General features: G+C 31.2%; 3 protein-coding genes and 1 pseudogene across 3 annotated transcripts; 2 read left to right on the top strand and 2 right to left on the bottom strand.

The window, feature by feature from the left end:
• Positions 1 to 573: 573 nt before the first annotated feature.
• On the top strand, positions 574 to 4,001 carry LOC125370798 (annotated as a pseudogene).
• Positions 4,002 to 5,219: 1,218 nt separating this feature from the next.
• LOC8270894 lies at positions 5,220 to 6,127 on the bottom strand. Its single transcript, XM_015715261.3, has one exon. The coding sequence runs from the start codon at positions 5,892 to 5,894 to the stop codon at positions 5,340 to 5,342; it is 555 nt and encodes a 184-aa protein (XP_015570747.2). The 5' UTR covers positions 5,895 to 6,127; the 3' UTR covers positions 5,220 to 5,339.
• A 1,926-nt stretch (positions 6,128 to 8,053) lies between these two features.
• On the top strand, positions 8,054 to 11,771 carry LOC8270893 (probable ADP-ribosylation factor GTPase-activating protein AGD11). The gene is made up of 11 exons (XM_002513024.4): positions 8,054 to 8,334; positions 8,445 to 8,502; positions 8,601 to 8,704; positions 9,117 to 9,197; positions 9,325 to 9,409; positions 9,594 to 9,669; positions 10,035 to 10,198; positions 10,279 to 10,498; positions 10,617 to 10,733; positions 10,834 to 10,929; positions 11,169 to 11,771. Exons 3-11 carry the CDS (start codon positions 8,677 to 8,679, stop codon positions 11,448 to 11,450), a joined length of 1,149 nt encoding a protein of 382 aa, XP_002513070.1. The 5' UTR covers positions 8,054 to 8,334; positions 8,445 to 8,502; positions 8,601 to 8,676; the 3' UTR covers positions 11,451 to 11,771.
• Positions 11,772 to 14,852: 3,081 nt separating this feature from the next.
• Positions 14,853 to 16,591, bottom strand: LOC8270892 (uncharacterized protein At5g39865). Its single transcript, XM_015715260.3, has one exon. It carries the CDS (start codon positions 16,002 to 16,004, stop codon positions 15,216 to 15,218), a length of 789 nt encoding a protein of 262 aa, XP_015570746.2. The 5' UTR covers positions 16,005 to 16,591; the 3' UTR covers positions 14,853 to 15,215.
• Between the last annotated feature and the right edge of the window lie 5,437 nt (positions 16,592 to 22,028).

The raw sequence follows: 22,028 nt of genomic DNA, 5'->3' as shown, positions 1-22,028 counted from the left end.
TGGGTTAACATCTCTAATATTGATTCAACATTTTATTATTATCGTTAAGTTCACATCATATTAGTAAATTTGACTGATAATTTTATTAAAAATTAAAATTAAAATTAAATTTAGTCTTGAAATTAAAATTTAAAAATGCATACTAAATTTTTAAAAATAAATATAAAATCTAAATTCTATAGTAATTAAATATTTAAATTTTATGTACATATTATGTATAAAGAAGATTAAAATGGATAAATAGACACACATCATTTTCCACCGTAATTAATGACTTTGCACGGGGACCTACGGTTGCGAATCTTTCTTGCTGCTATTGTTGTTACCCGCCCACAGTTTTTGAACAATCACATTATTCTATCCATTTCAGAAAAAAAGAAAAAACAAAAAGACAAAAAGTTTCCAAGATATAGTGCCAAGTTATTTTATTAATAAAGTATGGTCTTTAATGTAGTACTATTGTGTACTTGATCCGAATCCTTTTTCTATAAATAATCTTTGCTTGAATCCATATTGTCACAAGCATTTACACCTTCTTGTCTTCCCCAGCTAATTTGTTGTAATCCTACAAAAATGGCAGAGCGAACCCATTTCTCAACAAACACAGACCAAAATCGTCCGACGCAAAGGTTTCCCCCCCTACTTTGTGGGGTTATAGCTTTGCCTCATTTTCCTTGTCCGAAACAGTAAGTTGCTAATTATATAACTGTCAGTGGTTGTTTCATGCATATTGTAAAAAATTATACGTAGCAACTCTGAATAACCCTTGTCAAACATGAACCAGGAATTTGAAGGGTATACCAGAGAAGTAGAAGTACTCAAAGAGAAGGTGAAAGATATGGTGGTGGCTTCTGCAGGAGATGTAATAAAGAGTATTGAGCTCATTGATTTATTATGTCGTCTTGGTGTGTCCTATCACTTGGAGAGTGAAATAGAAGAGCAATTACATCACATTTTTAAGTCCCTTCCTACTTTCCTCCATGATAATGATTATAACCTCAACTCTGCAGCACTTCTATTTCGAGTTCTAAGACAATATGGATTCAAAGTATCTTCTGGTAAGCAGAGTAGCAAAGTTTTCGTACTTCTTTTAAGAGTTTAATCTTTTTTAAATAAGTATAAAAAAAATATTAAGTGGGTTCACATTTTGACAATTTCTAGGTAACAGTATATATAGTTAAAAGTATTTTACTATTAAAAAATATCAATTCGTAAAAATTCAATTATTTTTATTCCAATCAACTATCAGTATCATATTGCTCGTATTTGATAATTTTTTAATTTTTAATTTTACTGAAAAAAACTTAGATATATAAGAAATGCCAAATGCATATTTATGTTCTTGAACTTTGGTCATTTAGTCAGTTTAACACTCTAATTTTCATTGTAATTTAATAGACACCTGAATTTGATTTTTTAATAATATTTTTTTGACATATGTTTTCATTCAATACTTCTAAATATTCTGCACGAAAGTGTTTAATTAATATCAAAAAATAAAGTTCAAGTGTATGTTAGATTAAATTGAAAGTTAAAGGTATTTAGATATTAAAAAAAGTGAAATTTAAATGTTTGTTAGGTTAAATCAGAAATAAAAATGTTATATTGATTAATTGATACAAATTCAGGACATAAATATGTATTTGACCTATAAAAAATAGTATATGTTATTACTAATTAAACAAGAAGCTGACATCAAGTGGAGGGTTGTTATGAATCCGATGTGTTCAAGAAATTCAAAGACAATGATGGACGGTTCATCAAAACCATCGCTAGTGATGTGGCGGGCCTTCTCAGTCTTTATGAAGCCACTTTTTTGAGTATGCATGGAGAAGATATTCTTGACGAAGCACTTACTTTTGTAAAGCCACACCTAGAGTCCTTGGCTATGCAATCAAGCCCTCATCTGGCGCAACACATTAAGAATGCCTTGATCCTGCCCTTCCATAGAAGCCTGCCACGGCTTGAGGCTAGGAAATTTATCTCTTTCTATGAAGAAGAGAAGTCGCATGATGAAACTCTACTCAAGTTTGCAAAGTTAGATTTTAATAGAGTCCAGTTACTGCACAAACAAGAGCTAGCCGATATCTCCAGGTGGTGGAGAGATGTAAACCTAGCAGAGAAGCTTCCTTATGCAAGAGACAGAATTGTGGAGGGATATTTCCTTGCAGTTGGAATTCTGTTTGAGCCTCAATTTGCTCTCTCTCGCATGCTTGTTACCAAATGTATCCAGATTCTGGCATTGCTAGATGATACGTATGATTCATATGGTAAATTTGAAGAAGTACAGCATTTTACAAGTGCATTTGAGAGGTTTGATATTATTATTATATACATAATTAGTTATTTATCTGCACATATGAATCTGTAATTAATTTCAATTTTGTGTATTTCCAGATGCAACATCGACGCCATTGATAATTTACCTGCAGATTATTTGAAGATTCTTTACAATGCTATCTTAAATTTTTTTGACGAACTGGATAGCGACCAAAAATCATTTAGTCTCAATTATGGGAAGGAGAAAGTAAGATTTATTTGAGGCCTTTGTTTAGCAAATACTCACATTCACGTCTACATACATACATATTAATATGATGTTTGCAACTCGATGATGATCTTTCGTCCTGATCTTTTTTGGGTTTTCTTTTCTTTTCTTCTCTGCTGGGGGTTATGTAAAAATACATGTCAGTTAAAAGAAGTGGTGAGAGCCTATCATGTCGAGGCACAATAGTGTAGAGATGGCTATTTCCCAACATTCAAGGAGTATATGTGCCAAGCATTAGCCTCAAGCGCTTTTGGCTTCCTGTCAGCATTCGCCTTCATTGGAATTAAAAAACTTGCAGGGCTTGAAGAATTTCAATGGCTACAAAGCAATCCAAAAATTGTTGAAGCTTCCAAAGTACCGGGCCGTCTTCAAAATGACATCGTGGCACGGGAAGTATGTATTATTATATATTAGTTATTTTATTATTTTGATTATAAATAGTTTTAATTTGTATAAAAATAATTTAATAAAAGATATAATTAAAAGTATATCGTATAAAATGAAAAAAATTTATTAATTTATTAATTAATATATTAATTATATTCATATAAACTAATATTAAAAATATAGTTAATATACTATTTTCTAAAATTGAGAAACATTATTTAATTGAAGATGTAACTTATAACATATTAGTTACATACTATTTTTTTGAATTAGAATCATTTTTAATAAAAAAATTTATTAATTAATGTATTAATTTAATTGTAATAATGACTAACAGGATAATATAATTACATGTTAATATTATTTTATTTGATGCACATCTCATAACTTTTTTACATCTTAGCATTTATATAGATTCATGACAAGTAATATTATATGATATCTTGTCGTCTGAAATTTTTTTAGTTATCTCGTGATAATTTTTATTTGAAGAGTGAACGAGAGAAAGAACCCTATTTAGCTGATAATTGTTACATGAAAGAATTCGGTGTTTCAAAAGAGGAGGCAATTGAAGAGCTTAAAAGGATGTGTTCGGATGCATGGAAGGATGTAAATGAAGAATTCATGAGGCCTTTCCCTGTCCCAAGGCCCCTCCTTATGATTACTGTAAACCTTGCTCGCATTATGTCAGTTGTTTACCGCGACTGCGATGCATACACCAATCCCTCATATTTGAAAGAGAATGTTACTTTACTGTTTCTTGAGCCGGTGCAGTTTTAGAAGAACTCGAACCCAAGTCTTTGCTTCTTATTTTCTTCAATTTAAGTGTGATCCGCTTCCTCCAATATCATTTGCAAGAATAAAATGAGTGAGATTGCTGCATCTTTTCTCAGTCACTCCTACTAAATGACTGAATTATTCTGAAGTAATAATAGTTAGTGGAGTGCTTCATCAAGGTCATGGTCTTCTTTTTCAATGTAATAATCAGCTGTACTTAGTGCCTTAATCTATGCAGATCTGTTGTAAGAATTGAAAATTTATTGAAATGAAAGACTTGGGCACAGTACTAAATAGAATTAATATGTAACAGAAATCAAACAGCATGAACAGGAAACAAATATAATCTTCGATTGTCCTGTCTACACAAGTAACCATATTCAATAAATTCATGATTTCTTGGAAATGTAGCACAATAAATTCCTCCTATCCCACAATAATCTTTGCTTCCTCTTATCCCATACCAAATAGGCGTCTGCAAAATGTCCCAAGATTCATATTTAACATTCCACATATTATCTAACACAAGCAAGAAACTTTTTCCTTCCAAAATTTCAACTCTTTTAATAATTTTAAAATTTTTCGTCTGATAAATTTGGTAATAAACTGTTTATTTAAATTAAAATAATAACTTTACCCTCAAAAGAAAATTCAAAGATCATTGAATCTTTGAAAATACTTTGCCGTCTCAGAAATGACATAAGATTATATATTTCTGACAAGTATATATACTCTAAGATTTTTTCACTTATATTTTCTGATGAAAATTTTTATTTTAATTAAGGATGAACGAGAGAGAATACTACTTAGCTCCCAATTGCTACATGAACGAATCTGGTGTTTCAAAAGAGGAGGCGATTGAAGAGCTTAAAAATGATCTGTGCAAATGCATGTAAGGATATAAATGAAGAATTCATGAGGCCGTCTTTTGTCCCAATGCCTCTTCTTATGACTTGTAAACTTCGCTCGTATAATGTCAGTTGTTTACCTCCACGATGATGCATACACAAATCCCTCAAGTTTGAAAGAGCATGTCACTTTGTTGTTCCTTGAGCCGGTGCAACTTTAGAAGAACTCCAACTTGAGTTTTTCTGTGTTAATTTCTTTAACGTGCATGTGATTTACCTCCTCGAATGTCATGTTAATAATGAAGGATGCAAGAATAAATTGAGTGAGTATTGCTGCATCTTTTCTCAGTCAGTCCTACTAGATGACTGAATGGTTGTGAAGTAATAGAAATTAGTGGAGTGCTTCATGGTCTTTTTCTCTCAATGAAAAAAAAAAAAAAAAATCAGATGAATGCTTCAAGTAATTGCTAATTAGTGCCTTATTCATTATGAAATCTGTTACCCACTTTTTGTTATACATGTTCCTAGATACCTTGAAACGCATTTTCATTCTTGTGTCAATTCTGTGATCAACTGAAGCAAGCATCCATAGATCATCATTATACTAGTGGCACTAGCATTGAAATATCACTAATATTAATAATCCCCTTATCAATACATAAAAAAAAAAGAATTGAAAAATTTATTGGAATGACCACAGTATAAGAAATATATGACAGAAATCAAACAGCATGAAAAGGAAATCAATCACACTACAAGTTTCTGCCAAACCATAATCTTCAATTGTCCTGTCTAACCGGAAGGAGGTTTGCTTCACCCTGATTTTTCTTAATTAATTTGTAAATCACAAAACATACAATGAAAATGAAGGATACAAGAGATACTTTAATTGGAGGTTCTTTACCTTTACGCAAATAACCATATTCAATGCTTGCCAAAACCATTTGAACCTTTGCAGCAAGCAGTACTAGTCCATCCATAAAGCTATACGGCTTCTTTTCTGAAGAACAAGGAATCAAAGATTTCAAGCATTGCATGAGAGTAAGCTTTTCTTTTACTAGTCCTCTATAAACAAGCTCTGCAATACAAACAATCATGATTGCCAAAGACAATTTGCACACGATTAAAGCATTTTCAGGCTCCTTCGGTGAGGCCAGTTGATCAAAGATCAGCACCAAGATTTCTAAAACGATGTTTGTAAGGATAAAGATCCATCCCAGATTTACAAGCTTTGAATTTTTCTGTAGATGATGATAATAATGGTGACCAGAGCTGTTGCTGTGTTCATCATCAGATTCGGACAATGTTCCATAAGAAATTGAATTCGAAACCATGTTGTGACTAGCAGTTTTCTTTTGAAGGGCGGTGATGACGGAGAATTAAAAGCAACCCAATGAAGGGAAGAAAGAAAACAGAACTGGGTTAAGGCAAAGAAGGGGAAGAGATCTGAAAATCATGTAACTTTGAATCTTTGATTAAAGAACAAAAACCAAGACTAGTTCTGGTTTTGAACTCGCCAACATTGACTTGGAAAATTTTACATCTTTTTCTTCCATATTCTGTTGTTCAATTCAGACTTACGAATACTAAATTGATAAGGTCATATTCTGCACGCTAGTAGAAGTTTCCTTTTTTTCTTTTTTAAGTCATTGTCAGACGATAGAGAAAAGTCAAGTCAAGGTAATAACAAAACTAAATATCTATCAGGATATAAGAGTTTTATAATCTTTTATTGGTCTGAGTTTTATTAAATTTTGAACGGATTTATATATATATTTTTTATATTATTAAAATTTTATACTCGAAGTATGTAAAAGTATAAAATATTTTATTATTCATAAAAATATTAACCTGACATATTTTAAATTAATTTTAGATATATGTATTAAAAAATTTATAATTTTTTTTATCCATAATCGATACAAAACATAATTAGAAATTATTAAGAAAATATCTAACTTTTGAACAAAAGTTTGAGATAAACTTATTTTTATAAATCAAAATCCAATTAAGATTTAGATAATTATGCTATTAGTCCAAATGATAATTAATGATCAAGGGGGACTTAGAGCTAATATTATAATTATAATTAAATATCTTATAAGTTTAAATTAAGCAAATATTAAAAAAAAAAATCCAGAACGAAGTATTCCTTTCCACTCTTCCATCTTAAAACCTCTTGAACAAAAGATTTAAGGAAGAACGGATCCAACAATACAAAATCTATAACATTGTACCCATCAACATAAGAGATTAAAACCATTAATTATTTCACACAATCTCATTTGAAAAATTAGAAAGCAAATAGAGAAAAAAAAAGTGACTTAACCTCCAAAGGGTAGACATTAATTATTAGAAATATCTTTTAATTTATGTTTCATAGAAGTGAGGTTGAAATTAAAATTCAAGTGATATATCTAAATTAAATTATATATAAATTTAAAATAAATACCATCAAATAATAATTATACCAAATAATTAATTTTTTAATAATACAAATCAAGCCAAACCATATAAAAAATTAAACTGAACTGAAATAAATTATAAGTAAGAAGATGTAATTTGTTCAGTTAATCTTTATCTTTTTAACTTAAAATTCAAATCAGACTAAATTAATCTCTATTCTCTAAAATATTAAACTGAATAAATTAAATTTATAAAAATAACACAAATCGAACCCAACTAAATTATCAGTTTATTCAGTGTTTTCTTTGAAATTTTGGTCGCCTTAATGTTTGAGGTTGTCGGCAAGCCCACACAATCGGAGAGCACGTGCGGGACCCGATGAAGTAATTGGACGTGCGCAGCTCTCATCGACTCTCTAATCTTATCCTGCTCATGAGTATTTCCAATCCCACGCGCCACTACTTATATAGCAAAACTTTATCCTTTTAATTCCGGCTTCTAATTTTTGAGAATTATGAAGATTGCATCACATTAATAATTTTATTTGCTCCAAATAATTTATTATTATGTTTTTGTTGCTAGACACATTAAGTACAAAAATTTAATCGTAAGGATTTAAGTAATTATTATTTTAAAATGTTGGGCGAATCTATCATTTTTTTTAAAATAAACTAAGATTAAAAGAACTCAATGAAATATTTTTTTTAATTTAAGTAATAAAGTAATTCTCTTATGTTAAAACTGTTATACTGAATTAAAAAAATATTTCTTTTACATTTTTTGGTTTTAATATTACAAAATAAGAATAAACTCTATAATAAATTTCAAGTTTTATAATTTATTTAATAACTAAAGTTAATTAAATAGTATTAAAAATAAAAGTTAAATATATTTTTATCATATTATCAATTAATTTATTTTATCACATTAAGATGTCTCAGCTCAAAATTATAAGTAACTGTAATGCACGGGCTAAAATATGCGCGTGAAAAGAAGCGTTTAGTTAGTCTGGTAATGAAGCAACGACCTGAAGACGCCCCGACTTAGACTATTTGGTGGCACTTCACATTTCTGACACTGTAAATAAACTAATCAATAAATAAATTTAATTTTTATTTAATAAGAAACATCCAAAAATCACAGGATCAGTATTCTTCTTCTAATCATAGCCATTTCATTCCTTCTGAATCTTTCCTTTTGTTGCCTTCCCAAAAAGAAGTCATTTTTTGTTTGGCTAATTATCGTTTTTCTTCTCTTCAACCTCAAAAAAATAAAGATTTATCCTTTTCATTCCTTTTTTTCCTTATCCAACTTCTCTAGCTTTAATTATCCGATTTTCATTGGATTTTGCCTTTCTTTTTCATTTTTGTAAGAACCCTTTTTAAATTCTTCTCTAACTTCTCAAATGTGGCTTGATTGATTCTTTTTTTTTTTTTTTTGTGTATATATTTTCTCTCAGCATTGCATGTTTGATGCAGGTAAAGAGCTGATCAAGGCCTTTTCGAACAATTCAGATTCTTTTTTTGTTTTCCATACGTAAGAAGCATCTTTGTTTTGGTGTCTTTTTCTGTTAAGATTTCTTGTTTTCTTGAATTAGATTTGTATGTAATTGATACCCTTTTCTTTTAATGCAGAGAAGAAGGTAACCAATGGCTATTCTAAGATTGTAATAGCTGTTCAAGATTTGTTGTTCTTTCTTTGAGGCTGGAGATGTCTATGAGTCAGGAGAATTCTGATGGTAATCTTTTGTCATATCACCAATTTTCTTGCAAATTAATTTATTTATCTATATGGTGAACATGTCTACTTTATCCTTCATTTTGCTCTTAATGAAATGGAAAAACATAATTCGCAGAGAACTATATGATTGCCGTTGTAACTAGATGCAACGATAATGTTCTTGTTCTTGTTCTTGAGATATTATTCTGAAACTTGAATAATTCTTAAAATGGATCACTTTCTTATTCTCACAATGCCTCTATTTTGCAATTGCTTCTTGTTGACATGATTATTACTTTGGCTAATGATAGCGTTGCATTTTTTCTTTTAATATGGTAGTTTCCTATAGTTTAAACTTTTAAAGTCCTTCAAAAAATAATTATGCAAATGCAAAATCTGATTGTGATCAATTAAATACGTTGCACTTGCAGCACCAACTACTCTACTGCAAGATTTCTTTCTTCCTGACAACAAACACTGTTGGAGCAGGAAGGAAAGACACAAATTTTCTGGTAATCTTCGAAATTTCATGTTCAGAACTTATAACTGTCCTTAATCCACATTGTACCTCTTAGTTCTTACTTAACTAATTTAGTTTTCTACTAGATTTAGAGTTCCCTGTTTTTCTTCATTAATCAGGTCCACTGAAGAAACTGGAGAAGCTGTTGAGTCAATCAAGCAATAAGACTTGTGCAGATTGCGGATCGCCCGATCCAAAATGGGTGTAAGTTTGCTAAGAGTGGACAATGAGGGTGTTCTTTTCTTTTTTTACCTCTATCAGCTTGATGCAATTAATCAACATATGAATTATTATTTTGGAAGAGATTCGTTTTTTTTTTTTTTTACCATATGCCTAGATGTTATGTCGACTACATTGCCTTACGAATGAGTTGTTTGGAATGGAATAGGTCCTTAAGTCATGGAGTATTTATTTGTATCAAATGTTCTGGTGTTCACAGAAGCCTTGGAGTTCATATATCAAAGGTGTGGATTTCGCTACTTCACGGCTTGTTCTGCTTCATTATTAGTGATTATTTGATCTTTGTGATACTGTGTATTAGTACTTTACTATCTACAGAATTAAATTAGAGAAGATGCTATTATGTTTTTCATACTTTCAGCTTCTTTACACTGTATTACTGAATCAACTTTTAGACTAGGAACCTTAGCCTACGGAAATAAGTCTGTACTTGAGGAAATCTATTGATTGATTAGAACTATGAAGTTTTACTGTAAAAAGCTTTCTTCAGGAATTTTCTGTATGTTGTCGCACTTTATTCTGCTGTTAATCTCCTTCGGATATTTATTTGGTAGGTTGATGATCAAGCCTGACCTTTATGTTATCCCAGGTTCTATCAATCAAGCTAGACGATTGGACAGACGAACAAGTGAATAACTTTATTGATTTAGGTGGGAATGCTGCAGCCAACAAGAAGTATGAAGCTTGCATTCCAAATGATTTCAAAAAGCCAAAACCAGATGCCACTATAGAGGAGCGTTCAGATTTCATCAGGTAGTGCTAGTGCAGGATTAATACTTCATACAAGAAATCTACACAATTCCAAATAAGAATTCTACTCTTTGAATACTCAGGAGAAAATACGAGCTCCTACAATTTCTGAATTACAGTGACCAAATGATCTGCCCTTATAAACCCCAAAGGTCTTCATCAGCTGCCCAAATGAGTAGTTCTTCTCAAGAAAAGAAACAATATGACAAGCAAGCAACAAGACACCGTATTGGGAATGCGTTCCGTAACAGCTGGGGAAGAAAAGATTCTGAGAACAAGCAGTCGAAAAAGAGCAACTCCATGGTAGTGATTTCCTATTAATTATTTGAACTTGTATCTGGCTAAGCCTATGGATTATGATCTTTTGCTTTCTTTTTTACCCACTTTACTGAATTGGCTGCTTGAATTATTGTGGTTATAGGCAGGTATGGTTGAATTTGTTGGGTTAATCAAGGTTAATGTGGTCAAAGGAACTAATCTAGCTGTACGAGATGTGGTAACTAGCGACCCTTATGTAATTCTTTCACTGGGTCACCAAGTGAGCCTCTTCTTTTTATGATCTTGTTTTGTCACGAATGCAGAAGACAATGCAATAAACTATATTGCTCATGTGCGCACTCTTGTAATACTTGTTGCAGTCAGTGAGAACACGGGTCATAAAGAACAACCTAAATCCAGTCTGGAATGAAAGTCTAATGCTATCAATCCCAGACCATATTCCTGCTCTGAAAGTGGTAAGTTTGTTTACGGCTGAATTAAAACAAAAATACTGAAGATACCTACTGAACTATCACTGAACATCTATACATATGAAACACTTGTGTTATCCAAGTAGATTAACCATATATTCTGTGTAACTTTCAGCCTTAGATTTAGTATTTTACATTGAAGAAATAATTTGCATTTTCAAAAAGGGTTTTTGCCTGTTATAGAAAGGAATTTCACCTAAATCTTTCTGGGTGCTTGTATGCAGCTTGTCTATGATAAGGATACATTTACTACTGATGACTTTATGGGTGAAGCTGAGATTGACATTCAGCCTCTGGTTGCTGCTGCGAAAGCCTATGAAACTTCGACAATCAATGAGCCGATGCAGCTCGGTAAGTGGGTAGCAAGCAAGGATAACACTTTATTGAAAGATGGTATCATCACCTTATTAGATGGGAAGGTAAAACAAGAAATAAGCTTGAGGTTACAGAATGTAGAGAGGGGGGTGCTAGAGATCGAGCTTGAATGCGTTCCTCTCACTCAATAGCTAGCATGGAGATGATCACCAAATATGATTCAAGTATCATTTTTATGCTAGACGTGCTTTTTATCAGAAAATGGAAGAAGATACATAATAGGAAGAAATGTTTAGCCCGGTATTCTGTACATTGCTGCAGTCCGTATTTCTTTGTGAAGATAACATATGACAAGGAATCTTAGGATTTTCGTTTTTGTGAATAGTTTGTAAACTATTTAGTCATTTAAGTACAATTCCAAACTCTGATCAGGCTGAGCAGCCTCACTACACTAGATTTGCTGGTCTGCTTGCACTTCTGTTATCAATTTATCATAACATTATTATCAACCATTATAGGACTTGTTCATAATAAACAAAATCAATCATGAAGCTTCTATATTGTAAAATAGAACCCAATGGCATTGACAATTACATATATATAGGCATCAGTTCATCATCGAGAGGGCTTCTATGTTTATCAACAAGGCCGACTAGAGCAAGTCTATAACGTCTTTGGTGGTAATACTTTGCTTATTGAGCACAAACTTGAGTTTTCCCAGATCCCGAAGAATTTTTAATACGCATTGGAGTTATCACAATAAAAAACCAATGATGATGCCAATTGAGTGGGAATGAGCATCAACCAGCATTAAAAGAAAACTAAATTTAAAATAACCAAATGAAGAAGAAGAAGAATCCAACATATTGCAGAGCTCGTCAAATATTGCCTACTTGATGAATTTGAGCCTGTTTTCACCGGGAGTAAACTGGTGATTGCAAACGATGTTTCTTATGTTGTTTTGCATGTTGAGGACGATGGTGGAGTCGACGTCGGATTCCAGAAGAGCCGAAGTGATCTTGTCTAAGCAGACGTTGGATTTTGATCATCGATTACTAACCCATTGCTCATATGCTCCATTCCGCGGGGACGTCTCTCTCCTAACTCTGCCAACGCCATCTTCTTCTTACGATTACCCAATTATTTGGGATTGCAGTTTATTTGTGAATTATTTGGGATATTTGTGAGGAGAAGTTTGAGATTGGTTAGGATTAATTTGGTGAGTTCCTTTTCAATTCCTTAATCAATTAGTATTAGGATTTATGGCCCGCATTCAAAATTATTATCCTAATTTTTCTCTTAAAAGTAATTAAATTATTATTCCTTCTTGATATTAATGTATTATATTATTATTATTATTATGATGATGATGATGATAGTAGTAGTAGTAGTGTTTTATTAAATTTATGTTAATCCTAATTGAAATATAATTTAAAATTATATAAATTATTTAATATTAATTTTTGATTAAAATATATAGTGTAATTCATTATTTTAATTTTGTAAATTTATTCATTTAATTTAATAACATATAATATTTACAACTAATAATTCATTTAGTACAAGTCTAATTCTAGAAATTCAATTCTATTAGAATTTTAAATAAAAGATTATTCTAATTTTAAATTATGATATTCTAATATTATATTTAACTAAAAATTATTTTTATTTGGACATTAATTTTTATTTTAAAGATAGTATATCAATTATATTTTTAATATTAATTATAAATTTAATTTAATATTTTAATTTAATAAATTAATTATCATCTTAATTACCAATTTAAAATTATTTTATTTTTTATTACATAAATAATAACAAGTCAAATTATTATAATTTACGTGAAATGTATGTGAGTAAAAAAATTAGTTATTACTAAATAAACTTCACTGAGGTCTGTTTAGTTCGACTAATCAATACAGCTGATGACTGGCGATTGATAGCTAGTGGTTGATAGCTGATAGCTAGTAATTGATAAATTAAACCGTTTGGTAATATTTTATTAACGATTGTCGTTTATATGTTAAATGACTATTTTTAGTATATATGTAGATTTAATTTTTATTAAACTTATTAATAAAATTTTAAAATGAATGTTAATTTTTAAAAAATAAAAATGAGAATATTATTAATTGAAAACAAAAAGAATTATTAAATTGATGTTTCTGATTTTTAATAATTTAAGCCTTCTATTGTAACAATAAATATGAATGTTACAAGAGTTAATTGATTATATTTTTATATTTTAATTAACTATCTAAGTTATTTTAAATATATTATTTCTTAATATAACAACAATAAATTTTATTTTTTTAATTTTTGATTAATTTGATTGTAATAAATTAGAATAGTTGTAATTAAATAATTTTATATTTATATAATGTATTTGAATAATTATAAAACAAATATATTAATATAGAAATCAAAATATATTTTAATTTATTATAATATTGTTTGAGATAAAAAGTAATTCTATATAGAAAATAAGGTGAAAAGAAATTCAGATTAAAAATTAGAATCAAAATAGTAAATATTAAAAATTAAATAGTTACAAAATTAAAATTTTCAAAATAGTAATACTAATTTATTAAATAAATTACTATATTAAATTTTATTAATAATTTATTAATATAAATAATAACGAGTAAAATCATGTGAAACACAATTTGAGAAAATAAACTAAACTAGTAATTTTGAGGGAAGGATTTGACAAGCCTACTCCAACATAGAAGAACAAGTATTGAATATAAAAAATTTAAAATCTCAAATGCTTGGTTGGCTGTTGCTAATTCTATCTTGGACTACCTCTAAAATCATAATGGAACAAAAATAAATCAGATATAAGGTAACCAATCCATTCATCGCCACTTTCTGTCAATATCTATCTGACATATTAATCACTAAGGTACAAGTCAGACAGACATTGATTGAGAGCGGATACTACCAACCAGACCAAGAATAAAGAGTTAGACTGGGAGTTCCTAAATGTTTTTACAGGGATTTAGTTGTTCAGAAGCCAACATATTTTGCTGATATGTATTAACTTGTAACATTCTCAACAAATTCCCAAGCAAATGAAAGCTTGCATTAGCACAACCAAGTGATGATGAATGGTAATTTTTTCAGATTTAAAGGAAGTAGTTTAGCTAAACCAAAGTGTACTTTCAAGAGCATAACCAGGCAAACCCAACAATTAAAGGTGCCATGGAGATAAATTTGTCAGGAATAGAACAAAAATGGAAAATATCTGATGCACTCTGAATAAATTGGAAAAATATCACAGCAAAAAGATCTAACAGGGTTTCTTCATGAATCAATAGCAATCACACAAATATACAGTACCATAAATCAATAACGATTAGCTTTATAAATTACAAGAAGTTTTTTCAAAGCAAAGCCTTCATCTGACAGAAATCACAAACAGTCCTTCAGAATTAGCTTCACCTATGGCATCATAAAGGTAAAGAACACTGTAGGGACACACAATCCATGATGTTCACTATGGCATATTGAAGAAGATCAATGCTGGATATATGAACAAAGAAAATTCAAAACCACCAACTGAAGAAGCATAGAGAAAACACAACCCCTACTCATCAGCAATCCAATCATTTGCACATTGACAATCTTTTTGATTTTCCATTACATTAGTACTAAATATTTACATTGCCATAAAGGAGAAACACTCTCCTTTGTATAAAATATCAGCAAAACACCGAACCCAATTTGGTGTTTTGATATCATAGACTATTATTTCTCATGAGACTCTTCGGAGAACAACAATCATCGATCCCCAAACCGATGATCCTACAACAAGAAAATGAGAAAGAGAAAAAGCCATGCCCATGAATCCAAAGAGCATTTTGAACTCAAACCTTAATACATTATCCACATTCATACATACATCAAGAAACATCTAAATACACGCACCAAATCATGCATAAGCAAAAGTGAGATTACAAACAGCAATCTATGCACCGAATCAAACCGTTCTCATTGCATTCCAAGCATCTCTTGAGCACCCCTTCATCTTCATCAAACACCTTCCTACTGCCACTACAATTTCCACATGGAACAAACCTCACATCCCCACACCGGTCACAAACAAAACCAGGCTCTCTTCTTGGAAACCCATCAAGAACCTTGGCTAATTCACCCGTCTCGAACATTAGTTTAATCACCTCAGCACCACCAACATGGTTCCCCCTAATAAAGACCTGTGGTAAGCTCGCATTTTTCTCTCCCAACACACTTTGCAATTCCTTCTTATAAGCTGAATCCATAGATATATCCCTTTCATCAACACACACCCTAAAACCTCTAAATATCATTCTAACAGCATAACAATCCTCATAAGTCCTTCGAATCCCACGCAAACTAGTGAGATAAACAACAATTCTATCTTCTGTACCAGGTAACCGAATTCCACTATTATTGAACCCATAATTGTATCTATTATATTCAGGCCCCATAGATTTCACAGACTTAAGCTTCTTTGCTTGAGCTAGCAGTGATTCATTGAGAATCGATTTGGGGGTTCTCGAAGATTCAAAGATATTGCAAAGCTTTTTAACCTTACCTTTCATGGATTCAATGGAATTGTAAAATCTTGAAGGGGATTGAACATAATCTTTAGGGGATGATTTTGTTGAGTGAATTGTGAGAGAACGATTAAACAAAGAGGAGGCCATGGTACTGGGTTTTGATTTTCCATTGAATTCCATATTACTTTCAAATTCTGCCATCAACCAACTTACAGAACAATCAAATTAAAAATCTTGATGGTTTCAAAAAGAAAATTAAAGTATTACAATGAAAGGGGTTTTTTTGGGTATGGAAGATCAAGATTATAATAAAACAATCTTGACCTAGCCGGAGATGATAAAAAAAAGACGGAATCTTTTTACAAAATCAAGAACTAAGATGTTATCAAGAGAGAGAGAGAGAGAGAGAGAGAAAAAGAAGGAAACAGAAGCAGTAGGACCTGTGAATTAAAGGGTGGAAATGATGATGATGATGTTGGCGGTGGAAGAGGAAATAAAGGATCCCAAAAAGACAAGAAATAGGCGGTGGTGGATTTTTATTCAAGAAAGGAGATTCTACTTGCAATAATATCTAGAAATGGGTTGGATTTGTTGCAAATTTTTCTGTTGATTCTGAGTGAGATTGTTATGAGAAAAAAAGAAGAAGCTGTTTTTGTTGTTAGTTTTGATTTCAGATAGACAGAGAGATTTGGGTGTTTGTTGGGTTTAGTTGTTTGCTCTTCTTTTTGCTTTTTGGAAAAAGAGGGAAAGAAAAGGAGATAGAGAAAATTGTGGAGGAGCTGATTTTGGAGGCTACACTTACCTACAAAGCTAAGAATATTATTTATTATTATAAAATTTGACAATTTTTTTTATAATACTTTTCTTTTAATTAAAATAAATATAATACAACTTCCCATCAGTTTAATTTATTTGCCCAAAATATGAGTATATTTTTATTTAGAAAAATATTATTCTATGACATAAATTCTACAAGTGTTAAAAAGATTAATTTATTCTTCTTAATCCTTTTATACTCTATTAAATATTTTATTAATTACAGTTTATAGCATAAAGAAAAGCATATTTATGTAGAAAAAAAAATGGTTGAAAGTGTAATAAAAGATTAAAAAAAATTGAGGTATTTATAATTATAAAGTTATAAAAAATATAATGATGAGTGTCTTTTTGGGTTAAGATGGGGCCAAAGTCAGACCCTACACAGCCTTCATTTTCAAAGAGGAAGCGGTTAGGTTTTATTTGAATTGTTGGTATTTATATTCATTTTCCATCCATTTGAAAATTATAAAGGACAAACATAATTAATTTAATTTGTCATCTAACAAGAAAAAAATACAAAATTCAAATGTTTTTTTTTTTTAAAATTATAATTTATATGCGATTTTATTGTGTATTTGGGTCAAATAATGCTATAACAAGCACGTGGGATGTGTTGACCAAATATATAATAGAAAAAAAAAAGAAAATAATAATTATTAGATGTTTGGATTATGCAATATAGCAGACTTCTCTTTTCCGCCAACCTTCATTGCAAGCTAATCTTGGACCTACAATTTAACTCAATTAAATTCTTGAATCTAGTTACTAGTTTTCTTAGTATTATTTATTATATTTATATAATTTTTTTTAAAATTTGTACAACTGGTTTATTATATTAACTCAATTTTATAATTAGTATTTAAATATTAAATTACTTGCAATATTAAAATAATTATAAGCTTATAAATCAATTCTAGAAATCTATGGTACTAATGAAGTTCGACAATAACCAGGTGATCACTTAAAAAAATTACATATCGGATTATGCTATCAGTTTAAACTCATTAATTAGTTTAATTCGGACTTTTTAGATCTTATGATGAAGATTGATGGGGGAATTTGTTGCAATATTGAAGTAGGGAGAGCATTAAAAATCAATTTCAAACATGGAAATATCTAAAATTGATCAATACTAAGTATGTCCAACCGAAATCAGGTGATCAAATTAGACGGCCACATGCCAATTAGATAATAAGCTGAATATAAGAGATACTTTGCCGAAGGTGACCATGGTCGTTCATGCATATAGAAAAGAACAACCAAGGGCCATCCACGACTCAAGATTCAGTTGCATAGATAATTGAATCAAAATTCAAAACCCTTCATCCCTCTATCCATCTGAACCTTCTTCTTGATGGGTTTTGTACATTTCAAACTTCAAAAGCTGCGGATATCATGTATCACCTTTTGCATTTTCAAAGTTTTACCTCAGAATCCTGTAAAAACAATTGAAGTCTATTAAACCATCAAATATATGTATATGCTTCTCTCTGTTTTCTCTAGGACTTTCAATAATATTACTAACATTTGGTGATACAGGAGAACATGCATATTCAACATTGATATATATAATGCATCTATGGGATGACATGAAGAATCATTTGAGGTTTCATGAATTCTTGAAAATGCTGGAAATATTTCAGGCAGTCCAGGTTGCAGTAGGACCAATCCTCAATCATTCCTGGAAACAACATACAACAGTTAAAACAGATGTAGCAGGACAATACAGCGGGTAACTAACTTTTCAAATATGGAAAGACATTCCATATTTGCCTCGTGCTGTGAATCATCAGCATTGCCATCCCACCTAAACTCTAATTTTATTTGGTGCTGCTCACTCTTCATGTTGGCTTCAAAAGCATCTACAACATTTTGAAGATTCCAAATGCAAAGTTTCCCCTGGAGATTTTGAAGCTCCCCCAACTCTTTAATGCTAGACCCATTCCCCTTTCCCAGCATAAAATCAGTTAATTTTTGGAGCTTTCTTGGCTTGCCCATTTGTGATGGGATCTCTCCCAAAATTGTCCAACTAATATCAAGATGACATAAGTTGATTAACATAGTGAACTTAGTAGGAAGCTCATCAAGAAATACACAATATGCCAATATTAAAGTTTGTAAATTATACAAACTGCATTTAGTTTCAGGCAATCTTCTGATTAATGTTCTGGAGAGATCTAGATAACGTAAGTGTTTCAATTTGCCAATTGACTCAGCCAAACAAGTTAGACTATTGTAATGAGATAGAGATAGAATTCGCAGGCGCATAAGTTTTGGCAATAAATCATTAGTTACTTCAGCATCAATGTGACAACCCCACCATTGCACATCATCCACATGCAAGAAGGTGCGTAAATGTCCAGCTTCATAGACAGGCTTAAATTTCTCGGAAGCATCATCCAGTCTTCTTGTATAAGATAAATATCTCGTCTTTTTCGTATCTTACATGAATTATCACCATCTAACCAGGAGCAAAATTCTCCTGACACCACTTGATCGTTGAAAAAATGATCTTGATACAAGATCATGAAAATACTGGTCACGTCAGATATGATGGGAGATACTGATAACTCAACCTTAATGCTGGTAGAACTTTGTCATTTGATAAATCCCAAATATTACTCTTCAATATCTTTTCCCATTTAAGAATATTCCACCCTCCAGTTTGCTTGTAGAAGATTGTTGTATAACTTTGCCTCACAGTGTGGCACATCGGCGGCCATGTTCATTTACAGATAGAACCGAACAACCAAGGGCTTCTAAAACTTGAGATTCTGTAGCTGAAAGAACTGGATCAAAAACCTCTATTTCACCAATCCAACTAAACTCCTTTTTCATTAAGATTGCAATGCTCAGCTGGATTCGAGGGGTTTCATATGACTCAATGCTTCCAATGCCATATATCACCATTTGCATCTTTAACTCTGAACCCAGGACCCTGTGAAAAGAATCCAGAATTTCTAGAGTTTGGATTTGTTCCAGAAGAGTCTGATAGAACTGTGACTTCTCAACTTTCTTCATACAAATATTCATCTTCTCAATAAATTTTGATTATCTGTTTGAACCGGATTCAAGATTCGCAGGAACCCCATGGCTGTTGCTATTCTTGTGGGTTTCTAATTTTAGGAAAGTTTCTATTTCGTTTGCCACGACGAGGTAAAACAACTGTCCAGTCTCCATTACAGGTATGGTTGTCATCAGTACAACACTTCTCCCTTGTTTTTGTTAACAAGCACTGGCCCAACTTTCAACAAATGCTTAGAACCGTCTATGATGAAAAGGTGTGAGATGCAGAAGGAAGAAACTTCCAAGTTACTTTCTCCAAAACCTCCGTTGATATAGTGAATGCTCTAACAGCAGTATTAAGCTCCTACTTGTTATGTGAAAAAGACATCCAAAAACAGGATGAATTTAAATGGAATGGCTTAATTGGATTTGGTTTGATCGGTAAACATATTTTCTTTTATGAGATTCATACATTTACCTGATTTGGAAGCCATTATATTACATTCTCATAATCAGAGAATAGTTCATCCAACTGGTTGATGAAGATTGAATAATCTTGTTTAAAAAGAGGAGTCTTCTGTGGCACAGCACAGCTTTATCTTCTTATTTTATTTTTATATTTTAAATGATTTCTATTATAGGGATAGAAAATGAAATATAATTTTCGAATTTTTAGAACTCAATTCCTATACGATTTAATTTGACTCAGTTTGAGAAATATATTCATAATTATCAAATTGAACTAAATTTAATATCTGATGTAGAAATATATAAAAATCGAACTAAACTGTCAATTTAATAGAAAAAGATTGGTCCACTTTGATTATATTAAACGTACTCAGAAATATCATAAAAACATTAATCTATAGTATTATAATGAACTTGTTCATAATAGTAATACATAGATTTTAAATTAAAATAGCTGATTTTCAGCATTCTTCCGTCTCTCCTCATGGGCAAGGCTTTCCAAGTCGAGGATTGTTCCCAAGGCTATAACAGTTGAACAACATTAAGTTACAATTCATTTTCAGTTGAACAACCCAAATTAGAAATTGAAGCAAAAGCTTACTGGAGCACAGGGACGTGTTGGAGTCCAGGAGGAATCATTCCACAGAGATCGTTATTTGAGAGGTCCCTGGAGAGATAACAGAAAAGAGAATGAACCTTTGATTTTTTACCATACTTTTCAGAGGTTGTGAAAAATAAAAATGAAATTTGAGAAATACAGAGTTTAAGAGGCTTGAAATATCAGCAATCTCCTTGGGAATACTTCCGTCAAGTTTATTTCCGAAAAGGGAACTGCATCAACTAAACGAGTTACTTCTGTACTTGACATTAAAAGATGAACCAAACTATAAAGTCATCTTCCCAAAGATTCTGATATAAAATATGAAGGAGAAAAGAATGACATACAGATATTGCAAGTTCTGCAGCACTTTGAGTTCAGGTACTAGATGCCCACTTAGGTTTTCTCTCCCCAAGTCTCTATTCATCAGGAACAGCGGGAAAAAAAAAAGAAAAAGAAGTTCGAATCAGCCTAAAAGCACATGTTCTGAGTAGACCTATAATCATTCACATGACCAGAAGTACATGTGTTTATAATGCAAAATATGCAGTGAATGTAAAGAAAAGGATTTGCAATATGTACACTCGAGTAACTTCATTATTCTGATTGCAGGTGACATGAAACCAAGTACAGGGATCGACAAGGGAGGGATCCCAGCTTGCAAGGACATTATTAGGATCTGACAGGCTACTCTTCAGGGAAATCAATGCGTCTCCTTCAGCATTGCCATACCCTGCTGGAACTAGTGTCGGGATTATTGCTAGAGTTAAAGAAGCACAGAATGAAAGCAGACTAGATGATGCTATTTCTGTTGTATGCACGACGGGGGTAGATTGATGGAACTCTATATTTATAGGAAGATGAATAGATAGACGTTTATTATTACTTATGATTATATAAAAAGAATATTGGATTTTAATGTAATCATTCAGTAATAAATGTTGGATTTCAATTATTGATTCAATTGATTTGTGTCTCAGAATTATGATATGTGGTCGCTCCAGCAATCTTTGACTTGGAAATTTCTTTATTTTTTTTTTATTGCTCTCAAGTGATTATTTTTGATTTGGGGCTCTCTCTTTTTTTGCACTCTCTGAGTTGGGTTTTTAATTTTTCTTTCCCCTCCTGAAAGAGAATTTGATTTGACTTTTTCGTACAAAAATGAATGAAAGAGATATAAATAGTTTTTAGAAGAAACACAAAAAGAAAAAAGCAAAAAAAGTTCCTCATAAAAACCATCTAATAAAATCGTTCACCAAATTATAAACATCTTATTAATAGAGATTACATATTAGTAATTTTATTATCAATTATTCTATTACTTTACATTCTCA

Source organism: Ricinus communis, chromosome 8, assembly GCF_019578655.1.
Source record: "Ricinus communis isolate WT05 ecotype wild-type chromosome 8, ASM1957865v1, whole genome shotgun sequence".
NCBI classification, from domain to species: domain Eukaryota; kingdom Viridiplantae; phylum Streptophyta; class Magnoliopsida; order Malpighiales; family Euphorbiaceae; genus Ricinus; species Ricinus communis.
The sequence above is the reverse complement of the archived record's forward strand: the minus strand, read 5'-3'. Positions and strand labels throughout refer to the sequence as shown.

Bases quoted from the DNA above. Each gene is read 5' to 3' on its own strand.
- LOC8270894 (XM_015715261.3), bottom strand. From the start codon at position 5,894: ATGGTTTCGAATTCAATTTCTTATGGAACATTGTCCGAATCTGATGAT.
- LOC8270892 (XM_015715260.3), bottom strand. From the start codon at position 16,004: ATGGCAGAATTTGAAAGTAATATGGAATTCAATGGAAAATCAAAACCC.
- LOC8270893 (XM_002513024.4), top strand. From the start codon at position 8,677: ATGTCTATGAGTCAGGAGAATTCTGATG. The intron at 8,705-9,116 runs GTAATCTTTTGT...TTGCACTTGCAG, and splicing joins GAGTCAGGAGAATTCTGATG to CACCAACTACTCTACTGCAA. The intron at 10,734-10,833 runs GTGAGCCTCTTC...TACTTGTTGCAG, and splicing joins TTCTTTCACTGGGTCACCAA to TCAGTGAGAACACGGGTCAT.